Source organism: Podarcis filfolensis, assembly GCF_964270895.1.
Source record: "Podarcis filfolensis genome assembly, chromosome: 1".
Lineage (NCBI taxonomy): Eukaryota > Metazoa > Chordata > Lepidosauria > Squamata > Lacertidae > Podarcis > Podarcis filfolensis.
The window spans coordinates 33,676,959-33,703,469 of NC_139604.1; the positions used below are offsets into that span (position 1 = coordinate 33,676,959).

Sequence of the window (26,511 nt, forward strand, 5' to 3'; positions counted from 1 at the left end):
CTGCTCTTCCTTTGTTTTATTTTCCCCCAGCCCTTACTCAATGCACTACTCTTTGAAAGCGGAGCCATCTCTTCCCTTCTTATATGCTCTGAGGTTATTCTCCATGCATGCCATGTTAGGGAAGAGTAAACGACAAGTAAAATGCCTTGCTCTTGGTTCAGTATGGGAGGTGGAAGTCTTTAAAGCAAGCACTTCTTTTCCTGCAACGTGCCTTTCCCCCCAAATCAGTAATGTCCTGCCATTAACTTTGTTCGAGTTCAAACAAAACAACTGTCTCTCCCAAGCACCTTTGTCTGTATGTGTCCTAAAAACCAAATCACATTTCTCTTCGTCTTAAGAACCTGAGGTCCTGAACCAGGAGAACTGCGAGTAAAGCAGAAACTTGTTTGCCCGTTGCTGAATTCATGATCCTTTGAAGTGGAGATGGGAAATCTGTAAGCCCTCCAGATGCTGTTGGGCTGCAGCTCCCATCAGCCCCAGTCTGCTGAGCCAATGGCTGGGACAGCAGCATCCAGAGTGCCCCAGGCTCCCCATCACTGCTTCAGAACATTCAGGGCTGGACAGCACAGAGGCAAAACAAGACACTGAAGCACAGTTCAGGCCAATCTTCCTCTCCCCTGCTTCCCCTATGGATCAGCACTGCAAGGGGATTTCTCATGGGGAGCTAACAGCATGTACTGTAGCTCCATAAGACTCCTCACGCTTCCCAGTTTCTGCCCAGTACTAGCAATCACACCACTGCCAACATCTTATTGTATGTATTTTCATGGCTAATTCAAATACTTTGAGGGTGGCAAGAAGAAGCTTGACTGCAAAGTGGTTCTACTTTCTGCAGTTCTGCCATAGCATACCAAGTGGAACTCACTGGTCTCAGCCGTGGTAAGACTGCGAACCTACTGTATCTTAAGATATGAAATCTCACTTAGGGAAATTAGAGGTATAAAAGCTTTGGAAAGGGCCCATTGCTCAGTAGAGTAGATGTGTTGCATGTAGAAAATCCTTGGTTCAAAGCACTGGCATCTCTTGTTAAAAGGATTTCAGGTAGCAGGTGATGGGGAAAACCTTGGACCTTAGACAACTAATGCAAGACTTGACAATACTGGGCAAAAGTGCTTCCTGTGTCCCTAAGAGGTCTACGATTCACTTGTGCTTTTGCTTTAACTGCTTCCATGGAACATTTGAATGGGTATGTTCTGAAGGTATGGAACTATCTACTTTGGACAAGGATGCAGAAGGCTGAAATCATCTCAGCATAGAGGAACAAACAAGTGCGGTATCCAGTGTTTCCTATATGCCGCTGATGCAACATACTAAGACAAGCAGTGCATTGTGTAACCCCACAAAGAAGAGATTTCTGGCAGCAATCTTTGGAAGGCCATCAATTGCTAGAACGGTAAACTATTGCACTAAAGGGTGTTCAAGCTTTAGTGCACTGTGATGCACTAGCAAGGCCAAAACAGCAAATCACTCTACACTGTAATGTTTTGCTTTGCGTAAGCCGGGTCTTACTTACGTGACTGCATACTGTGCAAAAGACAAATACTCTACCAAAACATCCAAGCCTTTGTTTTCTTCATTCAAAAACTCCCTGACCCACCTGTTAGGGAAAACCATTAGAGATCAGCATATTTGTACTTGTGCAAGCAAGTCTGCACACACACAAAAAGAACCCAGTAATTACAGGAGAAAAGAAACACATTTTGCAAAAGCTAGTAATTTCTCTCTCAGAAACTTTTCAGCATAGAATGTGTAACGGTGTCACCAAATCACAAGGCCACTGCACGTGCTCAGAGCCATGGTAAAATAGCCCCTCTCAGTCAAGATTTTGAGGTTATCATTAGAGGTCAGCACAATTACCAGGTATTTCACTTATTTTAATTTAACCATCTGGGCAGGAAAGCAAGCATCATTTGGGCTTTCTGCCATCTCTATGTAAATGTAATGCCAAGGATATTTTATCGTTTTGAAAAACCTGGAAATGCACTAACAGAGAAAGTTTGTCAACAGTAACATGGCGGCAAAACTCAAGCAAATATCGTGTTAACTGGACTATACCCCCAAATCTCAAAAAACAAATGAGTTTTTGAACTTCCAATGGTCTTTCTGCAGGGATAATTGGACCCGAGCCATAGCAACCACACCAGTGATTCCTAGTTTGTATGTACTGATTTATTTTAATTCAATATTCTTTTTATCATGCTGTACACTGCCCTAGTATATACTACCTGAACAGCAGTATAGAATCTTTCAAAATGGATTTTCATTTGACATAGATTAGGCAGAGGCCTTCTTATTGGGGACCCTTCCACAGACTGGGAATTATGGGAAATTGGCCAGGCAGTGGGGGTGGGGAGAGAGAAGAAAGAAAAGGCTGGGGAGAATACTGATGGCCCAAAGTCTGTGTTTATTTCACAGCAAGTGATTTAGGCTGTAATCACATACAGCCTAAGTGGGGATGCCCATTTATACTTTTTAAGTAGACAGGTATAGGATTGAGCTATCAGTCACAGTTTTAAGAAGCAATGCTCTCGATGGATGGGACCAGGAGTACGTGGTACAGCTGACATTTCACCACATATGGAAGGAAGCCATTTTCTGTCTCAAAGGATTCATGTGTACAGGTACAGATAGCTGCACACAACCAATTAGCTCAAGCTAATAGTCACATTGACACACACAAAAGAATTTCACAGCAGCCACTGACTTCAAAGTCCTAATGAACTTAGCAGAAATAGTCTCTCACTTCAGTCACAGCTAACATCTGGCAAGACATTAGGGTAAGTCATAAATTTCGCTTGGCATTTTTAAAAAGTTAACTCTCGGGCAAGTTTCCATAAAAGAAAAAAGTAAAAGATGATATACTGACAACTTCTACTGCATATTTGGTTTGGGAAATATTACTGAAGTTTGACGTTCAGCTGATGACAAAACTGCTACAATTGCTTACAGACTTCATTGGCATGTCATCTCAAAGATGTTGCCTAAACATTTGCTGCTCTGCCAACTATGTATTAGCAATGTTGGCCTAGCTTTGGTATTTCATGGTCAATTTCACTTCAAACGGGCTTTGCAAAAGGTGGGGGAGGGAGGGGGAGAGAGAAAGAAAGAGAGCCAGAACTTTTAACAAAAATAGTTTGTGAAAGATCGGGTGGGGGGCGTGTTCCAACACACTTAAAATGCAGCTCTCTTTTGAAGCAACACTGCAGTTGTTGAATTGTGTGTCTCTAAATTCTCATTGCCTGAGCAGCACAACGCTTATGCAAAACCAGGCCACATCACAAAGTCACAGTGCCTTGAAGGAAAGAAAAATATGCCAGAGTAGTGGTTTTCAAATTGTGTTCTAGGGAACCCTAAGGGTTCTGAAAAGCTTCTCAGGGTTCCCAAAGGAAAGATCTGTAATGGTGGTTGAGGTATATTGTTATTGTTACTTTTCTCTGCCTTTTAAAATGTTTTATAGATTATTTTTCTTTTCTTTTTTCTTTTCTCTTTAACTCTTTGTAATTAATATTATTCATAAAATAAAATAAAATAATTTTTAAAAATGAAATGAAACCAAGGCACCCAGAAAAAAACATTTTTACCCACCATGGGTGATTATGATTTATTAAATTTCTATACCACCTTCAATCAGAGTATCACAGGGCAGTTTACAATATAAAAACATAAAAATACATACCATAGTAACAAACAAAAACAATGGCTCCCCCAATAATTTAAAAGGCCACAGAAAGTTTAATTAGCCAAAGGCCTTTGAGAAGAGGGATGCTTTCACCTGGCATCTAAAGATATCTAGAGAAGGTGCCAGGTGAGTTTCTCTGGGGAGAGCATTCCACAAGAGGAGAGCCACTGTAGGAAAGGCCTGCTCTTATGTTGTTGCTGTTTGGACCTCTCACAGAGGAGGCATATGAAGAAGGGCCTCAGATCATGATTGCAGGGTCTAGGTCTGACATATTCATGAGATTATTCAGTTGATGCGTGACAGTGGGGCCCCGCAGGCCTGGCCAGTACTTTATATGTACCGTGTATGCTCTGGAACATGCCCCAGAATGCTCTGCAACACAAGGGAGTCAATAGCAGATATTTAGGAGTACCTCAGCAGGTAAGCCAATGAGGAAAGGGTTCCTATAGCAAAGCTTGAAAACCCACAGTCATAATACTATTTGAACCATGGTTCCATTTGAGCCATGAAGATACACAGCTGGGCCAACGAAGCTTTAGACAGGTTGCGATAAATGTCTTTTGCCCAAACGTCAACAAAGGTAAAGTGAAATAAATTATTCTTACCCAATGTGATTGGTTCTTAAAGAAATTTCTAGTTCTCGTAATACTTGTGTAGATTCTTGAACTCTTCTCCTAAATTTCTATAATTTGCAAGGAGAGAAAACAATGTCTGAGTGTGATATTTAGATTAAGGTAGATGGTATATAAAACCTTCACACTCCCATGACAGGGGGAATATATAAGTCATTAAGATGCATATTAAGTTTAAATTCTGAAGAATTACTCTATTAATCAGACAACCAGTTTTGTGTGTGTGTGTGTGTACACACATACACACAAACACCCCATACAATTTCCAGTACAAATAAACTTATAGTATATGAAATACATTTAGAAATCAAAATATATCTTTTACACAACACTTTCTCCAAAGCTATCCAATATTTCATCCTGACTATTTAACCTTCTCTCTCGTACTATACTATATGGGTAATAGTTACATTTAGCTGCACATTTTACTGCATGATCTGTACACACATGGCAAATGTGTTTTATTGTGCTCTCTCCCTCTCTCCCTCCAATCCACCTGGAGCAGGACAAGCTTAAGTGACAGAGCAGTGACCAGAAGCCGTGATGAGCTGGATGAGGACCAACAAACTGAGACTGAATCCTGATAAGGCTGAATTGCTGTGGACAGTTATTTCCCAAATCCAGAAATTAAGAGAGACAGTCTGTTCTAGAAGGCTCCCCTTGAAGGAGCAGGTGCATAAACTGGAGGTTCTCCTTGAATCTCTGCTAACACTAGAGGCCCAGGTCCACAACCAGCTGCTTCCTCAGCTATGGCCTCAGTAATCCACACTTCAATAACCTCACAACTAGATAACTGCTCTATGTGAGTAACCCTTGAAAATGTTCTGAAAGCTCCAGCTAGTGCAGAATTAAACTTCCAGGTTGCTATCTGGGTAACAACAAGGTACGATTCATGGAACACCAATCCCTAAAGCACAACACTACCTGCCTGTGTGCTACTGGGTCTAAACTAGATTTTAACTTGCAGCCTACAGGTGCTGTGTTCTGCAACCCATGAACCTTGTGCCAAACCACTTTCATTTCAACTTATGCCAGAAGTCTACTGGGTTTGTAATATCCATCAATTCTTTGCCCACTGACCTGCAAAGGCATCCTTCAATGCCCAACCAGCCATGCAACTATAAAATGAAATATAAACTTTTCACTTTAAAAAAATATGCAAGGAAGACACACTCTTCTGAACTCTGAGGGGCCTGCCTTTTGATATAAAAGAATGCCCCATTTATTCCATCATGTCAGCAGAATCAGGTGCTGAAGTTTTGACTAGACATTTCCTGGGTACAGGTCTTGCTTGTTTGCATTTATATAGCTCTTAATGACCTAAGTCTCGAAGCAGCGTACATAAAAAGTACAAAGGTTATCTTTGGGGGAAAGGAGAAAAAGCTGTGGGAGAGAAGAATGCATGTTTGAATGCCTGTGTTAAAATTATAAACCACCTTGCACATAGGGCATTAACAAGTCTAGAAGAACGCTGATGTGAGCCCTTCTCCCAACAATGTCTCCCAGCATGCAAGCTTTCCATATTTTCAAATGTGCAGGGCTGAGGGCCAGTGCATAGAAGAGGTAAAGGTAAAGGGACCCCTGACCATTAGGTCCAGTCTGGGGTTGCGGCGCTCATCTCGCTTTATTGGCCGAGGGAGCCGGCGTACAACTTCCGGGTCATGTGCCAGCATGACTAAGCCGCTTCTGGCGAACCAGTGCAGCACACCGAAACGCTGTTTACCTTCCCGCCGGAGCGGTACCTATTTATCTACTTGCACTTTGACGTGCTTTCGAACTGCTAGGTTGGCAGGAGCAGGGACCGAGCAACGGGAGCTCACCCCGGCACGGGGATTCGAACCGCCGACCTTCTGATCGGCAAGTCCTAGGCTCTATGGTTTAACCCACAGCACCACCTGTGTCCCATAGAAGAGGTAGGCAGCATTTTAAAAAGTTAACACCTTCACCCCTCTCATCTCCAACATAATTATTTTTTGCACTCCAGACATTGCTGAACTACAATTCCCATCATCACTGACAATTGGCCGTGCTTGGTCTTGGTTTCAGAGGAGCTGCAGTTCAGCAACATCCAAAAGGCCAAAAGTTCCCCACACCTGGTCAACTGCTTCATTTGGCTGATTTTATACACTACTCCTAAATGAAAATGGGGGGGGGGGGGAGGATTCAAACATTTTTTTAAAAAAAATCTCTTACCTTCCTAGTTACAGCTGGATCGAGATAGCCTTTTAATTTCTGGATATATGTGTGTGGAGGATTCTTGACTTGAAATCTTTCCTGTAGGGGAGAAGAATAATGGTTAGCCATCCAAACAGTTACTAGATATGCATTATAGCTAGATACCATAACTGAAAGTGCCACTCTTCGCTTGCTGTTTTCATTTAATTAATATTTTATCTTCAGTTTCTTTAGGTGTCAGAAACTGGAATAAAGGCCCCGGAGTCTAAATGCTTTGAAAAAATTAAACATGTCATAATTAAAAATGAGCCACAGTTATGCAACTTAACAGCTCTGTCACCTCCTCCTGTTTCAATTAATACCATAGGATAATTATGTGTGCCGTGAAAAAGCTTTGCATGAGAAAGAGAGGTTTCCGCTACCAACTTCAACATACAAGCTCTGAGTTCATTTTCTGTCTCCTTCCTTCCTTCCTTCCTTCCTTCCTTCTTTTTCAACACCTCTTTGTGCTTTACAACTTGCTGCTGGCTTTGCAGGGTAAACTAAACTATGAGAATATTATGTATAGGACAGTAAGAGAAAAGGAAATGGGAAACGTTGCTAATAAACAAAAATTATTAAATCTGTTTAATTCATCACTGTAGCCAATCTGGAAATACAATGAAAATCATTGAAAGAAAGCAAATATTAGCCATGATCATGTCCTGTACAGAAACACTGGAATGAGTACCTTCTGATAAGAGTAACTAACAACCTTTTTTTTCTAATGACACTTTTGGAAGGAGAGTTTAGAAGCATACAGGGGGGCAATTAACCATATCCGTGCTGAATACTGCCCTGCAATAGTGCTTCTCCCTTGCAAAAATGCCCTTAAAGCCGATGGAGCTGATGGCAGAGGGGAATGCTAGAGCAGGAGAAAGAATTAAGTACACACCTCCCATTTGCCCATTCCTAACTGTCCCCTTCCTATGAGCTATCAGACAATTGCTAGCCACATTTGCACACAACATATAGTTTGGCCCTCACAACTCAGTCTAAGAGATGTGTACATCTGAAAAGGCAACGTAGAGTTGCTTGCATTAGTGAAGCCTTGGTGCCACGCTATGCAGGAAGAGTATCACCACCCATATCTATGTAAATTCACTGTAATCTGTCATTCCCTTCCTTCTCACCATTCCCAGTCTCCCAAAATCCGAACAGATGTAGTTTGAGGAGGTGGTTAGAATAGGTGGTTTGTCTCTAATAATAATAATAATAATAATAATAATAATAATAATAATAATAATTTATTATTTGTACCCCACCCATCTGGTTGGGTTTCCCCAGCCACTCTCAAGTGTGGATATGCCCACAATAGACATGTGAAGGTTCACATCATCATCATTTTATTTGTATGTCGCCTTTCCATAGCTGAAACTATGCTCAGCTTACAACATGACAAGATTTACATAATTACAAACATAACAGAAGTCATAAACAATAAATAAAACACATCAAAAAGTACACAACCAATTGGAAACAATTTCCACGTAAATCTGAAGAAGTGTGCATGCACACGAAAGCTCATACAAAGAACAAACTTAGTTGGTCTCTAAGGTGCTACTGAACTATATATATACACACATATATATTTCCACAGATAAAAATGATCTGTAAAGTGGCATACTGGAGGGGAAATCATATCTCCCATTCATATATATCAGTTTTGTGACACGAGACAGGAAGTTTTGGATAACATCTATACCAAATCACATCTGGAGTCAGTGACTGTTCCTGTCATAGCAGGCCTGTCCCACACTGCTACACCAAAATGACACCTTCCTAGCACTGCACCCCAATTTGAACACTGGTGTTTGTGAACTGAGGCTGCAATCCTTAATGTAAGATTAACCCTCACTGAACTCAAAAGAACACTGTCTCCCTCTATCCAGCTTCATTGACTTCAGAGTAGCCTTCGACTCTATGTCCAAGCTTAAGGCAATAAAAATAAGTTATATCCTACAATAAGATTTGTGTTTTTGTTTCCTGTAGCATGGCTAAGAGCTTCAAAAATCCTCCTTTTTGTTCATATGCTAATCTCATAACTGCATAGTGTGACTATGATTCCAGCACTATGTGCTGCTTTGGTACAGTATTTTTTTTTAAGTGTTTGCTTATCTTCTGTAAATATGGATTAAATTCATAAAGCTGAATTATAATACCACACACCATTTTATGTCAACAACAAATCCTTCACATTAATATGCTTATCATATTCATATCTACCGATTATCAACACCCAGTGAATGCTAAATACTGATAACCATATCCTGAAGACTGAAACAGACGGATCCATTGTTTCTTTAAAGCAGTGGTTCACAAATTACACAGTGTTTAATATCGACTTATGACTGAGCCTGTTGGCAAACTTTATAACTTACATCCCTTTTCCTTTGTCACATCATTCCACCTTTATGCCTATATGAATAGTTCCATGCATCCTAATAATTTGCTAGCATATAAGAAGTGGAGACTAAGATAATTAAAAAGAAATAAGTCACGTGTGGAAATCTAAAGCTTATGAACTACGATGTGAAAGGCAAATCTAGTAAATGCTTAGAAATCGTGACTTATGCAAGTCTGCAGCATAAGGTGGCTGCAGGTCAGCACTAACTGGCTAACACCTTGCACCATTTTAATTCCTCAGAATAGTTCTATGGCTATTTTCATTCCCCCCCCCCATGTGTGCATGCATATGTCTGTGTTTTTAAGCAAGCAGAAAAATAAATGCTTAATCCTTTTTGAATATCCAACCTAGATAATCAAGAGTAGAATGTGGGCAAACAAACAAAGCCAACTCTAGAAGAAGATTCCTCTTTTTTTCTTCACATAAAAAGCAACATACTATGGAAAGGAACGTTACTCAGGTGTTATGCAGCATAAGTAGGGTCTGCAGGGCATGAATACTAGCCCTGCCCCCAGCATTCCCATATGTGCCAACCACACCTATTTCACCACAAACCTTCCCATATTGAGGGAAAGGTCTGAATGGGGCTTTAAAGTATATGGCTGATACACAATTAGAAGTTTCATTGTGATAAGGAACCCTGATAATGCAGTGCTCCTGCTCTCCCGGAGACTTCTAAGCAAGCTCAGCCAAACACAGCCAAATGCACGTCTTCATTCAGCAGCTAGTAAGTCTCTACCACAATGAGGTTATGAATGACTACTAATCTTGAGGGCTACAGTATATTACTTCTAGTATCAGATGCAATATGTCTCTGAATACCAATTGTTGGGGATCACAAAGAGTGCTATTGTGCTCATGTCCTCTTTGTGGGCATCCCACAGGTATTTGGTTGACCACTGCAGAAACAAGATGCTGGACTAGATGAGCATTTGGTCTAATCTAGCAGGGCTTTTCTTATGTTGTGTATGTAGGGGTTGTGTACATTGGGGCCAGGGCTGGATGCACAGACCTTAAGGGTGTCAACCATGTTGCCTTTCCCTATTCAGGCATAATGTCCAAACAGAACCTTAGAGTATGCCTTTAGGTTGCACACCTACATAATGTAATACAGAGGGCACTGCCATGGTTGATGCTAACTAGGAACTGAATCCAGAGTTTCAGCAGGGTTTGATATTTAAAGCCTCATTAAAAGCAAATCATAGTACCTTTTATGGTTCGTTCTAATGTCAACAACTTATAACCATGGTCAAAGCTGGAAGATGCATTTGTACATGAGAGGAAGAGAAGCGATACACAATTTATTTCAAGAACTGAGAGCATTAAATGTTCACTACATTGCCATTTTCACTATTCTTGTTTACTTTTTTTTCTTTGTTTAAGCATTCGGTCTCTCACTCTTCAGCCCAAAAGAATCCAAAAAGAAGAAAACCAAACAGTAGCCAAACAATTTAGTAGCACAGCATACAACAGACCAGCAAAAAACCCTAAAATATTACATGTATTATTATTATGCATTATTACATCATTAACAACCTCAAATACCAGGTAGGTATCTTGACCACCAACATCCCAAATTGCTAATATGTCCTAGATGTAAACAAAATGCTTTTTTTTTTATAAACCACACAATGGGCTTCTTTTCCAGAACAACAGTCCAAGCCTTCCATGGGTAATCTATTATGTAGGCACAGATATGTGTGTGTGTGTGTGTGTGTGTGTGTGTGTGTGTGTGTGTGACCATAGCAGTGGTCAGAGGCAGAATTGCTTCTGAGTACCAGTTGCTAGAGACCACTGGAAGGGTGTGTGATCCCGCTTGCATGCTTCCCGCAGGCATCTGGCTGGCCACTGAGAGAACGGGATGTTGGTCTAGATGAGTCATTGGCCTAATCCATCACATTCTTCTTAGGTTCCTAAAAAGTGATGCCATTGCCCCTAAAATTGTTGCTGCCCATAGCCATAACTGCCAAGGTCACTCACACCTGATGAAATGGCACAGTGGTTCAAATGAGTTAGAATTGTTGTTTCTATGAATCATCTGCAATGTGAAAATCATCTTCAAAGAAGCTAACAGAAGAAATTGAAAGTTTCACATTATTGCTCCCTGGTGCATAAAGCTTCTTTGACCAACCATGTGGGAAACTGCTCACTGAATCATAAACCCGGCATGCATAATCCATAAAATGTAATAGTTAGTTAGAAACTCATATAACGAAAGCATGACTTTCCTGCCAACTTCCCTAGAGCAGACAAGATAACTATTCTAAAATAGTGGCTGTTGAGAGCACATTATTCTGATGGGAATACTGTTTGCTCGAACTTGTTTACAACTGTCTGCAAAGCCATTCCCTCCACTCTCGTTTCCTCTCTGCAGAACTCTTTCAACTCCTTTTGTTTCATTTCGGTTTGCAAATGAAGAGATCTGGAAGTCTGAGCTTTTGCTGGAGTTTTCCGATCACTGTGAAGGCTAACTACACTCCAGGGAGATCTGTACTGAATACAGACTAGTAATGCTCCCAGAAAAACATGAAGTCTTTTGTCTGAACCAAGCCTAGCCCAATTTGAAAATCATTTAACTAGTAGTAAAAGAACAATTAAAGGTCACATCACTGGGGAAAGTGGGAGGAAATGTAAAACCTGAGTAAGGTGACTTGGCAGGTGGCAGATGACTTGAGTTACATTACTGGAGACAGTCTCAGGGTGCTCTGAACTGATTTCCCATTCTTACTGTTAATATTACAAAGTGGAACTACAATGTATGACAAAAGACCTACCTCTTGCAATAACAAATACTTTGTTCTCAGCTTTCAAGAGAAAGGGAGAAATGATTTAATAAACACACTTGTCAGGGCAAGGTGACCTCAGAGATCAGCACCAATAAAAACTCAGGATTGTCTGTGCTTGAGCCTATGTAGAAAAGGCCAAGTGTCAATGGACACACACCAGTCTCAGTGTCTTATCCAGGCAGGATATAAAGGTAAAGGTAAAGGTACCCCTGACAATTAGTCCAGTCGCGAATGACTCTAGGGTTGCGGCGCTCATCTCGCTTTACAGGCCGAGGGAGCTGGCGCCCGTCTGCTTTCGCAGACAGTATTTCTGGGTCTTGTGGCCAGCATGACTAAGCCGCTCCTGCCAAAATCAGAGCAGTGCATGGAAACGCCGTTTATCTTCCCACCAGAGCGGGACCGATTCATCTTCTTGCACTGCGTACTTTCGAACTGCTAGGTTGGCAGGAGCTGGGACCGAACAACGGGAACTCACCCTGTCATGGGGTCTCGAACCGCGACCTTTCGATCGGCAAGCCCAAGCGGCACAGTGGTTTAACCCACAGTGCCACCTGTGTCCTACCTGGCAGGATATGACATCACTTAAAAACAAAAAACCAGGGGGGGACACATCACATGCAAATATTCATTGTAACCATAAGTAATCCCATAATGTTCGAAACAGAGTGACGAGTGCTTCCTTATTAATAAGCGACATTTGTATTCCTTTCTCCATGAAATGAAAATCAGGCCAATGTACACAGAGCACTCAATGACTTTTCTCGGTATGGCAAATCTCTGACAGCTGCTGAATGTCCCAAGATTTGAAATCACTTGCCTTAATCCAAATCTAAGAATAATCTCTATCCAATTACACTGAACCTCTAACTTCAATACACTGACGCACTCCGCAAATAAAACAGAGCCAACAATTGTTTCTCTAAAAAATGAGTTTCCGTGCCACATGCACAAAGGTTCTATAGTCAAGAGAAGAGAATTCTAAATCTATATCTTCTGGGTCTGGTGGGAAGAACTCTAGTACTTACCCATTTCACCCAAAAATATCACTTTCACATTTGACAAATATAAATGTGTATTCAGGGTGACAGGGTTGGTGGGGGCTGGTGAAATACAGATACTGAACATGTGACGTTCAACCGCACTACAGAAGACACAATTCTCCATCTTCTCCACCAGGAAATCATATTTATAGCACACCATTTATTTTTCAAAAATTGACTGACAGGTTTGCTTTACCTGAAGGAACAACTGTACACGGGCAATTTGCATTCCTACTAATTCAACAGAAGCAAGCATGTTTACCGAAAATAAGCAAATGAGATTGTAAACTCCTTGGTATCTGCCTTTTTGTACTTCACTTCTTAGTACAGTGCTGATGTCAATGGATTATGGTTGCTATTACATTATATGGACAACCGTAAATGGTTCCACCTTTGAAAGCTAAACCATTCTGGCACCATGTCTATGGAATACCACTGCAAAGCATGCTTGCCTGGCAACCATTTTCTTTTAGGGTTCTTTTCTTTGCTCAGGCTTTCTTCTCCCAGGCAAGTGTGTACAATTTTAATTGCTGTATGTTTTATTCTTATTTTTGGGACTTGGTGTAACCAATATGCAGGTGAAACCTGACCCCCTCCTGCTCTCATTTCCACCTAAATCCAAGGAAGCTCAACCAAGATAAAATAGAGGTGCTCCTCAGCAGCAGAAAGATAGGGCAGAGAAAAGGGGCTCAACTTACCTTGAACGGTGTTACACTCCCCTTGAAGGTACCTGCATTCATCCCTGAACCCAGAAGCCCACATTTCCACAGTACTTTTGCACAATAGGGGTTAGAGTGTCAACAGTGCCCATTCCCTGAGAGGTCAGACATGGCCCTGACAACACATACTTTGGTTACATCTTATGCAGGGCTGCCGTTGAATGAAGAGCATTTAGAAATTTCAACACTACTGACTAGGGGTTAGATATAGGACTCATGAGGCTCCCATGTTACAGCAGCTTCACAGGCTACTGGACCATTCTCTCATATAAGTTTGCCTGGGTCTTAAGCTCTTCGGGAAAGGACATCCTCTTTGTCTAGTTAATATCCAACTAGTCAATGTATGTCATCACTTGGTAGAAACTAGAGAGAAGGCATTCTCAGCAGCTACAGGGCAGCCATAATTTTTTCTCCATACAATGCTCCTGGGAATTATATCATGCTATCCTGCAGCATCATTCTATGCGCCGATCTTAAGAGGTTTTTAAAGCAACCAAGCAGCTACATGCTGATCATGGCATGCATGTTTTTAAAGCAAGCATGGGGAACCTGTGGCTCTCTAAGATGTACTTAAGACTCCAGTTCTCATCAACACCAGCCAGCATGGATGGTCAATAACATCTGGAGAGAACTGTAGGATCCCCATCCCTAAAGCATGGGTAGGATCCAGCCCAATCGCCTTCTAAATCCGGTCTGCGGACGGTCTGGGAATCAGCGTGTTTTTATATGAGTGGAATGTGCGCTTTTATTTAAAATGTATTTCTGGGTTATTTGTGGGGCATAGGAATTCATTCATTTTTCCCAAAAAAAAACATAGTCCGGCTGCCCACAAGGTCTGGGGGACAGTGGACTGGCCCCCTGCTGAAAAAGTTTGCTGACCCCTACCCTAAAGTGCTGTGATTCTTGTGGGCATTCTACAAAAGTTGCAGAAATCCTCCCTACAACTTCACCCAGCCAAGAAGGGGTCGTGCACAGCCCTCATCTGTATTCTGACAGCCCTTTGGCCTGATAAGTTTGTTTGTTTATGGCCACTATTAAGTGTTGGAATCTGTTGGCTTGATGGAAAAGCAAGATATAAATTTAGAAAAGAAAGAAGTTATTGGTTTAATTTGTTTTTAGCCACCTTAGGGATTGTGTGTTCAAAAGCCAGGTTATAAATATTTAACACAAACAAAAAATGCCTTGTCAGCTAAATCAATAGGCCAAAGCTTGGGAGCTACAAACTGGGAAATAACAGAGTTTTTAAACTTGGCTTCGGAGTACATGAGATGAAGTCCAGCTACAAAATGGTTTACAAGCAGACTTCAAAGTGATAATAGCAAACAATAAAATTTGTCCTTTTTTTCTGCATACTAAAAATTGGAATAGTGAAACCAGTTGTGAACAAAAGATCGTCCCCTCCTTAGTTTGAAGAATCTGTATCTTCTTGGGAGTTCCTCAATAGATACACAATGTTGCCGTGTTTAGTCTAATTGTCAAGAAATCCTGTATTCTTTTGGCAGCAGTGGAATGCTTTCTATTAATGATCAGAAAATGTTATGGTATGAGCCTGTCCAAACTACAATTTGCAACCAATAATAAGACGGTGAAAGTGCATTTGTTAAAGGAAATCTCAGGGAGTATATCCTTACAATTTATCTTCAAAACACTCCATACATCCTTTTCATTTCCCAAAGCAAATTAACTTTTCTTTTTAAAAAAAGCAGTGCTTGCTCATCTGCATAACATAAGAACAGAAAGCATTTCCTAAAATGTGCTTTAGCCTTACCCATTGGCTAAGGGCTTTCTAGGGAGTGACTTGCCTCTAGCCTAAAACCACACTGATGTGGAACACCTGCCATTGTCTAGGGCCTTGGAACACGCAGTCCTGTTGTGGCAGATAAATATTACACAGGCATCATTCCCACTCTGCATGGAGGCAACCGGCCAAAACCATAGTTTTAGTGCTAACAGAAGTGAACTTGAGTTCACGGACTCTCTTCTTCTTCAATGCAGCCATGAGGAGCGGATTGGAAGTTTATGCTTCCGTCTGCAGTTAATTGTGGTTACAAACAATGGTCAGTGTTAACTATGCTCTAGGGCCATCGGGTGGGAGGTCCACATGGGAATGTGGGGAACACATTCCAGTGGCATCATGACAGATGTGGGCGGGGCAAAAATGGGCAGGGCATTGGGTGTGACATCCACCTATGTAGCACAGTCCTACCGTTCCTGCTACACAAAACTCAAAGGTATACATAGTAGTGGCCAGAAAGGCAACACGGGTTGGTCTCCTGCCTTGCGAACACCACATGGCGCTTCCGGTTACTGAGAAGGGGAAGGTGTAATGCTGGAGGATGCTCAACAGCATACTGGAGCAACAGAAGGGTCAATTCACTGCTTCACCTACACAATGCTGAACTCCCCACTCTTCAGTAAACAGCAGAGATGCACAACATTTGGAAGCTAGAAGAGTAATGCAGCCCCATTCGCTCCACCCTACTAGCTGATACTTGGGTGGGAGAGGGGGAAAAGAGAGACGGAGAGAAATGATAGGTGATAGATTAGATGATAGATAGATAGATAGATAGATAGGTAGATAGATAGATAGATGATAGATAGATAGATAGATATAGATATAGATAGATGATAGAGGGGGAGATGGATGGGTGGGTGGATGGATAGATGATGATGATGATAGATAGATAGATAGATAGATAGATAGATAGATAGATGATAGATAGATAGATAATAGATAGATGATAGATAGATGAGATAGATAGATGATAGATAGATAGATGATAGATAGATAGATAGATAGATAGATAGATAATAGATAGATGATAGATAGATGAGATAGATAGATGATAGATAGATAGATGATAGATAGATGATAGATAGATAGAGTGGTGCCCTGCAAGACGAATGCCTCGCAAGATGGAAAACTCGCTAGACGAAAGAGTTTTCCGTTTTGGAGGTGCTTTGCAAAACGAATCTCCTATGGGCTTGCTTCGCAAGACGAAAATGTCTTGCGAGTTCCTGCGGGGTTTTTTTCCTTTCCCCCCCCCTTTTTCTAAGCCGCTTATCCGCTTATCCGCTAAGCCGATAAGCCGCTAAAAGCCGCTAATAGCACTAATAGCGCTAATCCATCAATGGCCTTGCTTCGCAAGACGAAAAAACCGCTAGACGAAGAGACTCGCAGAACGGATTCTTTTTGTCTTGCGAGGCACCACTGTAGACAGCTATAGAAAGATAGATGATAGATGATGATGATAGATAGATAGATGATAGATAGATATAGATAGATATAGATATAGAGGATAGGTAGGTAGGTAGGTACATAGATGATAGATAGATGATAGATAGATAGATAGATAGATAGATAGATAGATAGAGATAGATGATAGATAGATAGATAGATAGATAGATAGATAGATAGATAGATGATAGATAGATGATAGATAGATAGATGATAGATAGATAGATAGATAGATATAGATAGATACACACACACACACACACACACACACACACACACACACACCACATCTAGGCAAGCAAGAGGCATTACTGCCGCTCAAAGACACATTCCATCCATGCAAAAGGAAGAGGCATTGATGTGATGGAGGAGGGCTGGCTTAAGGACAGTTTCAGGGGCCAGATACAGATGTTTGTAGGGCTGCATATGGCTCTACCCAATCCTAGTTTAGAGAAGAAAGCAAACCTCAAACTTTGGCTCGTTTCCCATAGTTAACGTGAACCACAGCAGGGCTTAAAGAACATGTGGTGATGAAGCTTTCTTAGGGAAGTTGGAACCCACTTACAAAGCAAGATCTGCACAGGTCAGACTACTGTGTCAAAAGTCTCCCCACGTTCAGAAGTGAGGCAGGCAATGACCCATGAGAGGGGCTTCTTGACTGTGGTGACTTGACTCTTGAATGCTCTCCTCAGGAAGACTCACCCAGCGCAGAATCTGATGTCTTCACAGCACAAGGAAAGGGCCTCCTTAAATTTTGCACGGCCTTTTAGATACTGAGTTCTACACTGTTTTAACCTGGCTTTTTCCTTCTCTGCTGCTACTATTTTTAGCAGTTGTTATGAACCGATAAAGGAACTGATGGCATCTAATGTATTTTTTATATAGAAATAAATACGATGATATTTTACAAAGAGAGAAATAGATAAACAGAAGTTACAAAGGCAGCAAGAATTATGGAAGCAATTTTTATACAACCCAATGTTTACATCCACTCTCTGGAAAGAATGGCTGGATAATTTTAACTGGAGAGTGGAAGGCTTCTTTTGTAGAGGAAGAACAAGAAGGAAAAAAGAGAGAGCAGAGATTTTGTGGATGTGGTCTGTCATATGCAGTATGACAGTCTGATTTAAAATAAAAACTAAAAAAAAATCCTCTGACAGGAATTCACTTGCTGTTTGAGTCTGCTGTACCAAACAAGGCTAGCACTACATGCTTATGGGACTGCTGAAGGGGGAATCCCAATACAGTTGCATACAAATGTGCTGCTCAGCAAGAAGTGATGGAACTTAAGATGCTCTGAAGCAGAAGCAGAAACATATCCCCAGTGCAACACAAGACACAACCTGGCTTGCAAGGGTTTATATTCATAATGTTAATAATATAAAAAGTTCACTCCCACAAGATATGAAATCACAAATTTGCTGACATTTGCTTATATATTTCTTTAAATTTAGCCTTACTGCAAAGATTCCAAGTGTACTTCTCAAAAATCACAAAATAAAACAGCCAAATAAAAATAATTTCATCAGGTGGTAAGTGCCCTGATCGATTTTCAAAAACGGCTGTGTAATTACAGCCCATTTAAAATAAAATAAAATATAATATAAAATAAAATTCAGTCTAGAAAATTTCCAGAGGAGGGAACAAGGAACAGACAAAAGCATTCCCTCATCCCCTTGTGTGCCTGGCTTGACAGAAGACTTCCCTGTTAGTTCAAACACAGTCTCTCGTGTTGTCTAAACTGGGAAACTCTGGTTTAAGCACTGTTTACAAACCAGGATTTCATAACTACAGTCTGCTTTGCAATCCTAGTTTTTAGGTGGTATTTAATCTACAGGTGTGGGTGAGTTATAATTTCATGATTACAGTGGTACCTTGGGTTACATATGCTTCAGGTTACATACGCTTCAGGTTACAGACTCCTCTAACCCAGAAATAGTACCTCGGGTTAAGAACTTTGCTTCAGGATGAGAACAGAAATCGTGTTCCGGTGGCGTGGCGGCGGCAGCAGGAGGCCCCATTAGCTAAAGTGGTGCTTCAGGTTAAGAACAGTTTCAGGATAAGAACGGACCTCCAGAATGAATTAAGTACTTAACCCAAGGTACCACTGTATATGAAAGAGTGGCTGGGGAAACCCAGCCAGATGGGCGGGGTACAAATAATAAATGATGATGATGATGATGATGATGATGATGATGTAACAAGAGACTGCTGGATCAGGCCAATGGCCCATTTAGTCCAGAATCCTGTTCTCAAACTGGCCAAGAAGTTTGTGGGAAGATCTTTTAAGCAGGACCTGAGCGCCACACCACCTTCCACACCTGTGATTACCAGCAACAGGTATTCAGGTGCCTATTGCCTCTGACAGTGGAGGTGGAACATGGCCATTGTTTTTAGTAGCCACTGATAGCCTTATTCCCTATGAATTTACCTACTCCTTTTTTAAAAGCTATCCACCATTGGTGACCACCACTGCCTCCTGTGGAAGCGAGCTCCGTAGTTTAACTGTGTGATACTTTCTTTTATCTGCCCCGAATATTCCAACATCCAGTGGATGTCCACAAATTCTAGTTGTCACGAGAAATGGAGAAAAACTTTCCTCTACCCACTTTTTCCATTCCATGCGTAATTATATAAACGTCTACCTCGTCCCCTCTTACTCGCTTTTTCTCTATGCTGGAGAGTCCCAAGTGCTGAAACCTTTTCCTCATGGGAAATTGCACCATCCTCTTTTATCGTTTTGGTTGCCCTTTTCCAAATTTCATATCAAAATTCATATTCTACTACAAGTGAAGAAAAGTAGTAGCTCAAAGGGAGGTTCCAAATGTCTGCAGAACAGAATTATAAACATTAAGGCGTTTTTTTGTCCCCCCCCCCCAAAAAAAGAATGTGAATTGGACAAATTAAATTTCAAATTCCACTCTCTTGGTGCTCCAAGATTCATTGACGTGTTTTATGCCAAGAACTATGGCCTTAGTTTCTAAAAATAACCCACCTTTTAATGCAATGAGGACACACACACACACACACACACATATTCCCTTGTCGCTAACAAATATTTTCTAAAGAAGGTGGAAAAGCCACTCATAAACCGAGTCATAAATGAGAACATGGAACAGCTGATTCCAGAATATCCTACCCACTGCTGCAGAAAGGTTAACAACTCCACAAGAGGACAAGAAGTGGAATATTTTGTTTTATTTTTCCTTAGTCTAGTTGGCTAAAGGCCAATTTAGGCATAATGAACTAAAGAACAAAAGTTTGGGGCTTTAGCCTTAAACAAAAGGGAACATTTGCCTAGACGTGTCTACAAAGCCCTTAGGGTGTAGATCTAAAATTGTAATGGAGGAGCGAGATAAATTTATTTGATTCTTCATTTATAAAATTTGTATTCTGCTTCTAATAGATAAAATAACATCTAAGTCTTTTTTTTTTTTTTACATACAATATAATTGGAGGGGCATCAATACAGAATCAAAGAAGAACAGCCTTCGCATCAGACTTAAAAAACAACAAAAACTATATAAAAGCAGAGTAAAACTATATACCACAGACAAAACTAAGCAGTGCACAGAAAAATTAATAAAGAACATTAAAAATTTGGAATCACGGTCTCCGGGAACACTTGTGTCATTTATTGGACAAGGACTTGGACTTCGTAGACCAGATTCAAAGTCTACTTGAGTGTCCCTACATCCAGTCCAAAATTTTGGTCACATCAGCTCTCTACTATGAATCCTGTAGCTTTCCTTCCTTTGGTAGGTTCCAAAACTTGCATTTCAAAACACTCTTACTCTGAATATACCTGATAATTTCAACCGCTCTGGTGCAATGGGCAGAGGACTGGTAATCGAATGGAAAGCCATATTTGAACGGAAGCCCCCTATTTGAATTCCTGCTCAAAGAGCTCACTGGACAAAAACTTACTCAAGTCTTCATCCTTCAGGTCAACATAGCTTACAGGGCTAAGGACTTTTTAAAAAATAAGCATTCCCTCCCCCCACATCTCCCTTTTGAAACTGCATTGCCCCCAACCACCCATCAGGGGGCATAAAAGAACTTTGTAAAGGTTCCAAACACCTAATCTCCTCCCCACAAACCTTAATAACCAACAGATTGTACTAGTCAAACACAAGGGATGCAATGATCACATTTCTCCTAAACCAATGAAAGAAAACTCTCCTTCATCACTTGCCCTAGTCATTGAGGTCCTACTTGAAGATGGCAAATGAATTTGCAGTCAAGAACAGGAAAAAGCAACCTTTATTTCTTTTCGTATTGCTCTTTCCCATTGACCTACCTAGTGCATGTGTTGTCTTGAAACATAATCTGATTCCCCCACCTTCCAAATTCCTACCATTCCAAACTGCAGAAATAGCTTTCTTGAGCAATTCTCCCCATTCTAAAAAAATGCCCCCACCCTAGTCTATCTACTGAAGTCGCAATAAGGAGCCCTCCTCTTTCTCCTCCTATCCAGGTTTCATGGGGAAAGCATTTGTGAAGTATGCAGGTGCTTGCTTTGATCTTAATTTGTTTACTTATTTAGCTGAACAGACAGGGGTGGGGGGCAACATTTTAACATGTAATCCCAGAACTATCCAAAATCTCAGATGCTTGCAGAACTATAAAAGTTGGGGTAATTTTTATTTGCCTTTGGGATGATGAGATTTTTGAAATGAGCCCTCTTTCCCCACCCCAAGTTAAAGTGAGAATTCTCATGGATGATTTTTAAAAATAAATAAACAAAAGAATAAGGAGAAGCCTGCTGAACCAGGCCAAAGGTCCACTTAGTCCAGCATCCTGTTCTCACAGTCACAAAGCAGATGTCTTCCCTTATTCACCATTTTTCTTAACTAAACTAAATAATATTTTGCTATGTGAGAAAACGAAAGCAGGTCTCTCTCTCTCCCAAACACAAACACACCCACACCCCTGCTTCAAATGTCCAAAATCTCTCATAGGGTTCTCAGCTTCTTAGGCTAGTGATTCAAATACCGTATTCTTTGCTCTATAAGACTCACTTTTTCCCTCCTAAAAAGTAAGGGGAAATGTAAGGGGAAATTATGTAGCGAATGCAGGCTGCGCAGCTATCCCAGAACCCAGATCAGCAAGAGGGATCGCTGCTTTCACCGCGCAGTGATCCATCTTGTTGTCCTGGCTTCTGAGATTCAGAATATTCTTTTTCTTGGTTTCCTCCTCCAAAAACTAGGTGCATCTTATGGTCTGGTGCATCTTATACAGCGAAAAATACGGTACATAAGGCAGCTTACAGAGGAAGTGTGCCCCTTCCTTTTCTGGACAGGGGCCTAGCAACAATCAAATACTTATCAGAGGAATAAACCGTCTGTTACCGCCAAATAGGATCTTGTCAGTATTATGGTCTCTGCTGTTTGACATCCCGAATCTGCTTTAACCACGTGCTGTAATTGCATGGTTAGAGATATAAATATTGCATGCACCATATGCTTCATTTGAATCTCTTTATGAAATGTCTGCCTCATGGCTGCTCTAATTTACACCCACTGGCAATGACCCTCAAGGAGTCAGTAGGTCAGCCACAGATGGGGCTGCTGCAACACAGAAGCTCTTGATGTTTACAGTCGTGGTAGAGGTGGAAAGGAATGGCAAAGGGGATGCATAGGAGGAATCATAATAACTGTTCTGGAACTCTCCCCCTTTCATTGGAACAGGGAGATGAGAGTAAGTGCCATTTAACAGCAGGGCTTTGATGAACCAAGGTGCTTCAGACAACGAAATGACAATATTCAAGAGTATCTCTCAGATTTCCCCACTCCTTTCCTCTGATTGAAATTCTCACCTGCCTTCCTGAACCCTGCTATCAATGTATCTCCAGACTCCAAGACTACTGATCTCTATCTGAAATGGCAGGGCTGTGTGCTGCAAATGAGCACAATTGACTCTGAGGTGTGAATGACAGTGCCTAGGCCCCAACCATATAGCTATTGCATTCTTCCTGAATCCTGCTGGCTGACAGTGTATACAACCGAGGACAAAGCTCACAATTCATAGAGGCTTTTCGCTCTTAACTGTGCACGCTGTAAGCAAACAGCCCCGAGGAAATGAGTTACTTACAGCAGATTAAGCAATTTGCCACAGTGTCTCAGTAAATTGCAATTGTAAGCTGTACAATGCTTTTAAATGTTCTGCGTGGAATATCCAACCAACACAAACTGTTAGTCCTGTAGCTCCAAGACAAAATGACAACTGCACTGGGGGATATACAAGGCATAGTCCATGGGTTGCTTTTGGTTTTAGTTATTAATTTGGGGTGACTCTATGAAACTATGGGCAGACCCACTGGCTGAGCTTCAGAAGTGCTTAAGTGCAAACAAATTTGCTGAGCCTAGTCCTCTATTTGCAGGTCTTCTGTTTAACAGAGCCTTTCCAAGATTGCCAGATACCCCTTTATTGTAAAACATTTCCCCTTCTTTTTTAGTGATTGCTTCAGATTCAAAGAACCCTAATGCTTCCCCGTAGTCGTTTAGTCGTGTCCGACTCTTCGTGACCCCATGGACCAGAGCACGCCAGGCACTCTTGTCTTCCACTGCCTCCCACAGCTTGGTCAAACTCATGTTCGTAGCTTCAAGAACACTGTCCAACCATCTCGCCTTCTGTCGTCCCCTTCTCCTTGTGCCCTCCATCTTTCCCAACATCAGGGTCTTTTCCAGGGAGTCTTCTCTTCTCATGAGGTGGCCAAAGTATTGGAGCCTCAGCTTCACGATCTGTCCTTCCAGTGAGCACTCAGGGCTGATCTCCTTAAGAATGGATAGGTTTGATCTTCTTGCAGTCCATGGGACTCTCAAGAGTCTCCTCCAGTGCCAGAATTCAAAAGCATCCATTCTTCGGCGATCAGCCTTCTCTATGGTCCAGCTCTCACTTCCATACATCACTACTGGGAAAACCATAGCTTTAACTATACGGACCTTTGTCAGCAAGGTGATGTCTCTGCTTTTTAAGATGCTGTCTAGGTTTGTCATTGCTTTTCTCCCAAGAAGTCTTTTAATTTTGTGACTGCTGTCACCATCTGCAGTGATCATGGATTCCAAGAAAGTAAAATCTCTCACTGCCTCCCTTCTATTTGCCAGGAGGTGATGGGACCAGTGGCCATGATCTTAGTTTTTTTGATGCTGAGCTTCAGACCATATTTTGTGCTCTCCTCTTTCACCCTCATTAAAAGGTTCTTTAATTCCTCCTCACTTTCTACCATCAAGGTTGTGTCATCTGCATATCTGAGGTTGTTGATATTTCTTCCGGCAATCTTAATTCCGTCTTGGGATTCATCCAGTCCAGCCTTTCACATGATGAATTCTGCATATAAGTTAAATAAGCAGGGAGACAATATATAGCCTTGTCGTACTCCTTTCCCAATTTTGAAAATCAGTTGTTCCATATCCAGTTCTAACTGTAGCTTCTTGTCCCACATAGAGATTTCTCAGGAGACAGATGAGGTGATCAGGCACTCCCATTTCTTTAAGATCTTGCCATAGTTTGCTGTGGTCGACATAGTCAATGAAGCAGAAGTAGATGTTTTTCTGGAACTCTCTAGCTTTCTCCATAATCCAGCGCATGTTTGCAATTTGGTCTCTGGTTCCTCTACCCCTTCGAAATCCAGCTTGGGAATAAATAAATGGTGCTGTATTTCTATTTGGCCCTCTGCAGATATAATAATTGTGCAGTGGCAGGAAACTGTGCATCCCCAAATACCATGGTTTCATTCTCAGAATGGTTGGCAGCAATTCCATCATTTTCAGAAAAGACTAAAAGGTACTAAAGAAGAGGGGAGGCAAATGTTTCACTTCTCTACATCCTGCAGAAGTTGGCCCAAGTTAAGCAATCCAAACAGTATGACACAGGGCCAGGCTTTTCCCCTTTCCTTAACAATGGTGGCTGCCTAGTCTCTGGAAATGAAATGGGGACAACAGACTGCTGATCCCTCAGTTTCTCTTTGTGAGGAGGCCAACTGTGATAGTCATGCTGCATCATGAACTGGCAGGATGACAGAGAGGAGGAAGAGGATCCTGGTGAGGGGTGTAGCCAGGACTGGGACACACCAAAGCAAGCAGGGAATGGGGAAGGAAGTACTCACTGGGTGACAGAGCATGGCAAGGGGATGGGTTCAGTGCACAGGAACCAAAACAGCAAGACCCATCACCAGAGCCAGAGGAGCCTCAGGCTCCATGAACACAGTGGGCTCTGAAGCGTAGGGATGATCTAGGAAGCTGAGGCAGGCCCAGAGCCCAGCTGCCTAGCTGGTCAGGTAGGGCTCATTAGCCCTGGGAGGATGTGTGTGATTCCTCAGCTGGAGTGAGCCTGGAAAAGGTGAGGGTCATCTGCCTCGTCAAGCCCAGATGCCGCAATCAGCAGGCAACGTACAAAAGGGAAGCAGAGCTGAGGTGCTGGCTCTGCTCAACTTGCCACATTGGTTGGACCATGGCTTGGATGTTCCAGGGAACTCTTCAAGACTATTCTTTTGTGGGACTGACCTCCAGGTGCCCTGACCCCTGGATTGGCTTTTTCACAGTCATGGCACTTTTATTACTCCTGGCCATCACTGGCAAATCACACATCCCGGGTGCTCAAAAAGAGGTGTTTGGATTGAGGTGCAAAAAAAGTGGGGAAATACTGAATATTGAACACAGCAGCGGGTGCACACAACTGGATCATCAGAGACTAGAAGCCTCATGCACAGGCTTTTCTCACAGCTACCATACACTCAAGAGGTTGCATGAATCAATCCTATGTTAGAAGTCTTCTGCCAGCAGAAACAACCCATTAGATTTCTGTTCTCAGCTACCCCAACATTTTAAGAGACTTAATGAGAGCAGTGGTCTTGTTTGCATGGAGAAAAGTACCAGGTTCAATCCTTGGCACTTTAAAAGAGCTGCTCTAGATCTGGAGAGCTGCTGCCAGTCAGAATGGCAGATACCAGACCAGATGAATGAAGAGTCTGGTCCTGTATAAGGCAGCTTCCTAGGCATCTACTATCATGGCATAGGGGCAGTGTTTGTAAGACCAGCCTTAAGGAACCTATTGGTTGTCACACTTACCTGATCACAGATCAGCTCCCACTTCTTCTCGTTGTCGTACTGTCGAAGTAGCCTTGCTTTGTCAGGAGGCAAATTCATTGCATTCTGCGGAGAAAGAGAAAGCAAACATGGGTGACCACAGCAGGCTTAAGGTTTGAGAGGTCTGATGTGAACAGACCATAACAATGTGGTTGCAATTAACGTTAATTGTTTTCCTTTGAATTCTCGGTTAACAGAGTTAATCCACAGCATTCCACAAAAGAGGATGTTGAAACAAGAATTGCCAGGGAAGAGAAGTTGAAGCAAACAAGGCACTTTTTCCCGCCCCAAGGGGAATCAATCCAGACTTGGTCAAGATTCAGAGGTTTCTCACGTGAACCAGAACTGGATAGAAGAGTCGCCGGTGATTCGTGGCAGTTGTCTCCCCCTCCTCTGCCACATGTGCACACATTAATTGCTGCAGCACTTATACAACTGTATGGCCCCAGCAGCATAAATAAAGGAGTGTGCAAGGTAGAATGCTATATTCAATGCACATTAAGGCAGTGCAGTTACTTATTTATACTACCTCTTATTATTTATGTTTATATTGGCACCAACACACTAGGTACGTAACTTCCAGAAGAGCAGCCGTGTTAACCTGTTGCAGACAACTGTTTCTGCATGCGCGCACACACACACACACTGATCCCTCTCTATCCTCCATCCAGACCACCGAGAAGCATTAGCAAAGTTCTAAGACACATTCC

At 41.8% G+C, this 26,511-nt stretch overlaps 1 protein-coding gene across 9 annotated transcripts in view; it reads right to left on the reverse strand.

Annotated features, from left to right (window-relative positions):
• Positions 1–26,511, reverse strand: part of FMNL2 (formin like 2) — a 192,425-nt gene that overhangs the window by 57,168 nt on the left and 108,746 nt on the right. For all 9 annotated transcript variants that reach the window (XM_083578765.1, XM_083578768.1, XM_083578767.1 and 6 more), the window contains exons 2-5: positions 25,784–25,867; positions 6,505–6,585; positions 4,285–4,361; positions 1,514–1,597 (exon numbers count right to left, since the gene is read on the reverse strand). In XM_083578765.1, coding sequence (XP_083434891.1) covers positions 1,514–1,597; positions 4,285–4,361; positions 6,505–6,585; positions 25,784–25,867 — 326 coding nt within the window. The remainder of the gene's footprint in view (positions 1–1,513; positions 1,598–4,284; positions 4,362–6,504; positions 6,586–25,783; positions 25,868–26,511) is intronic.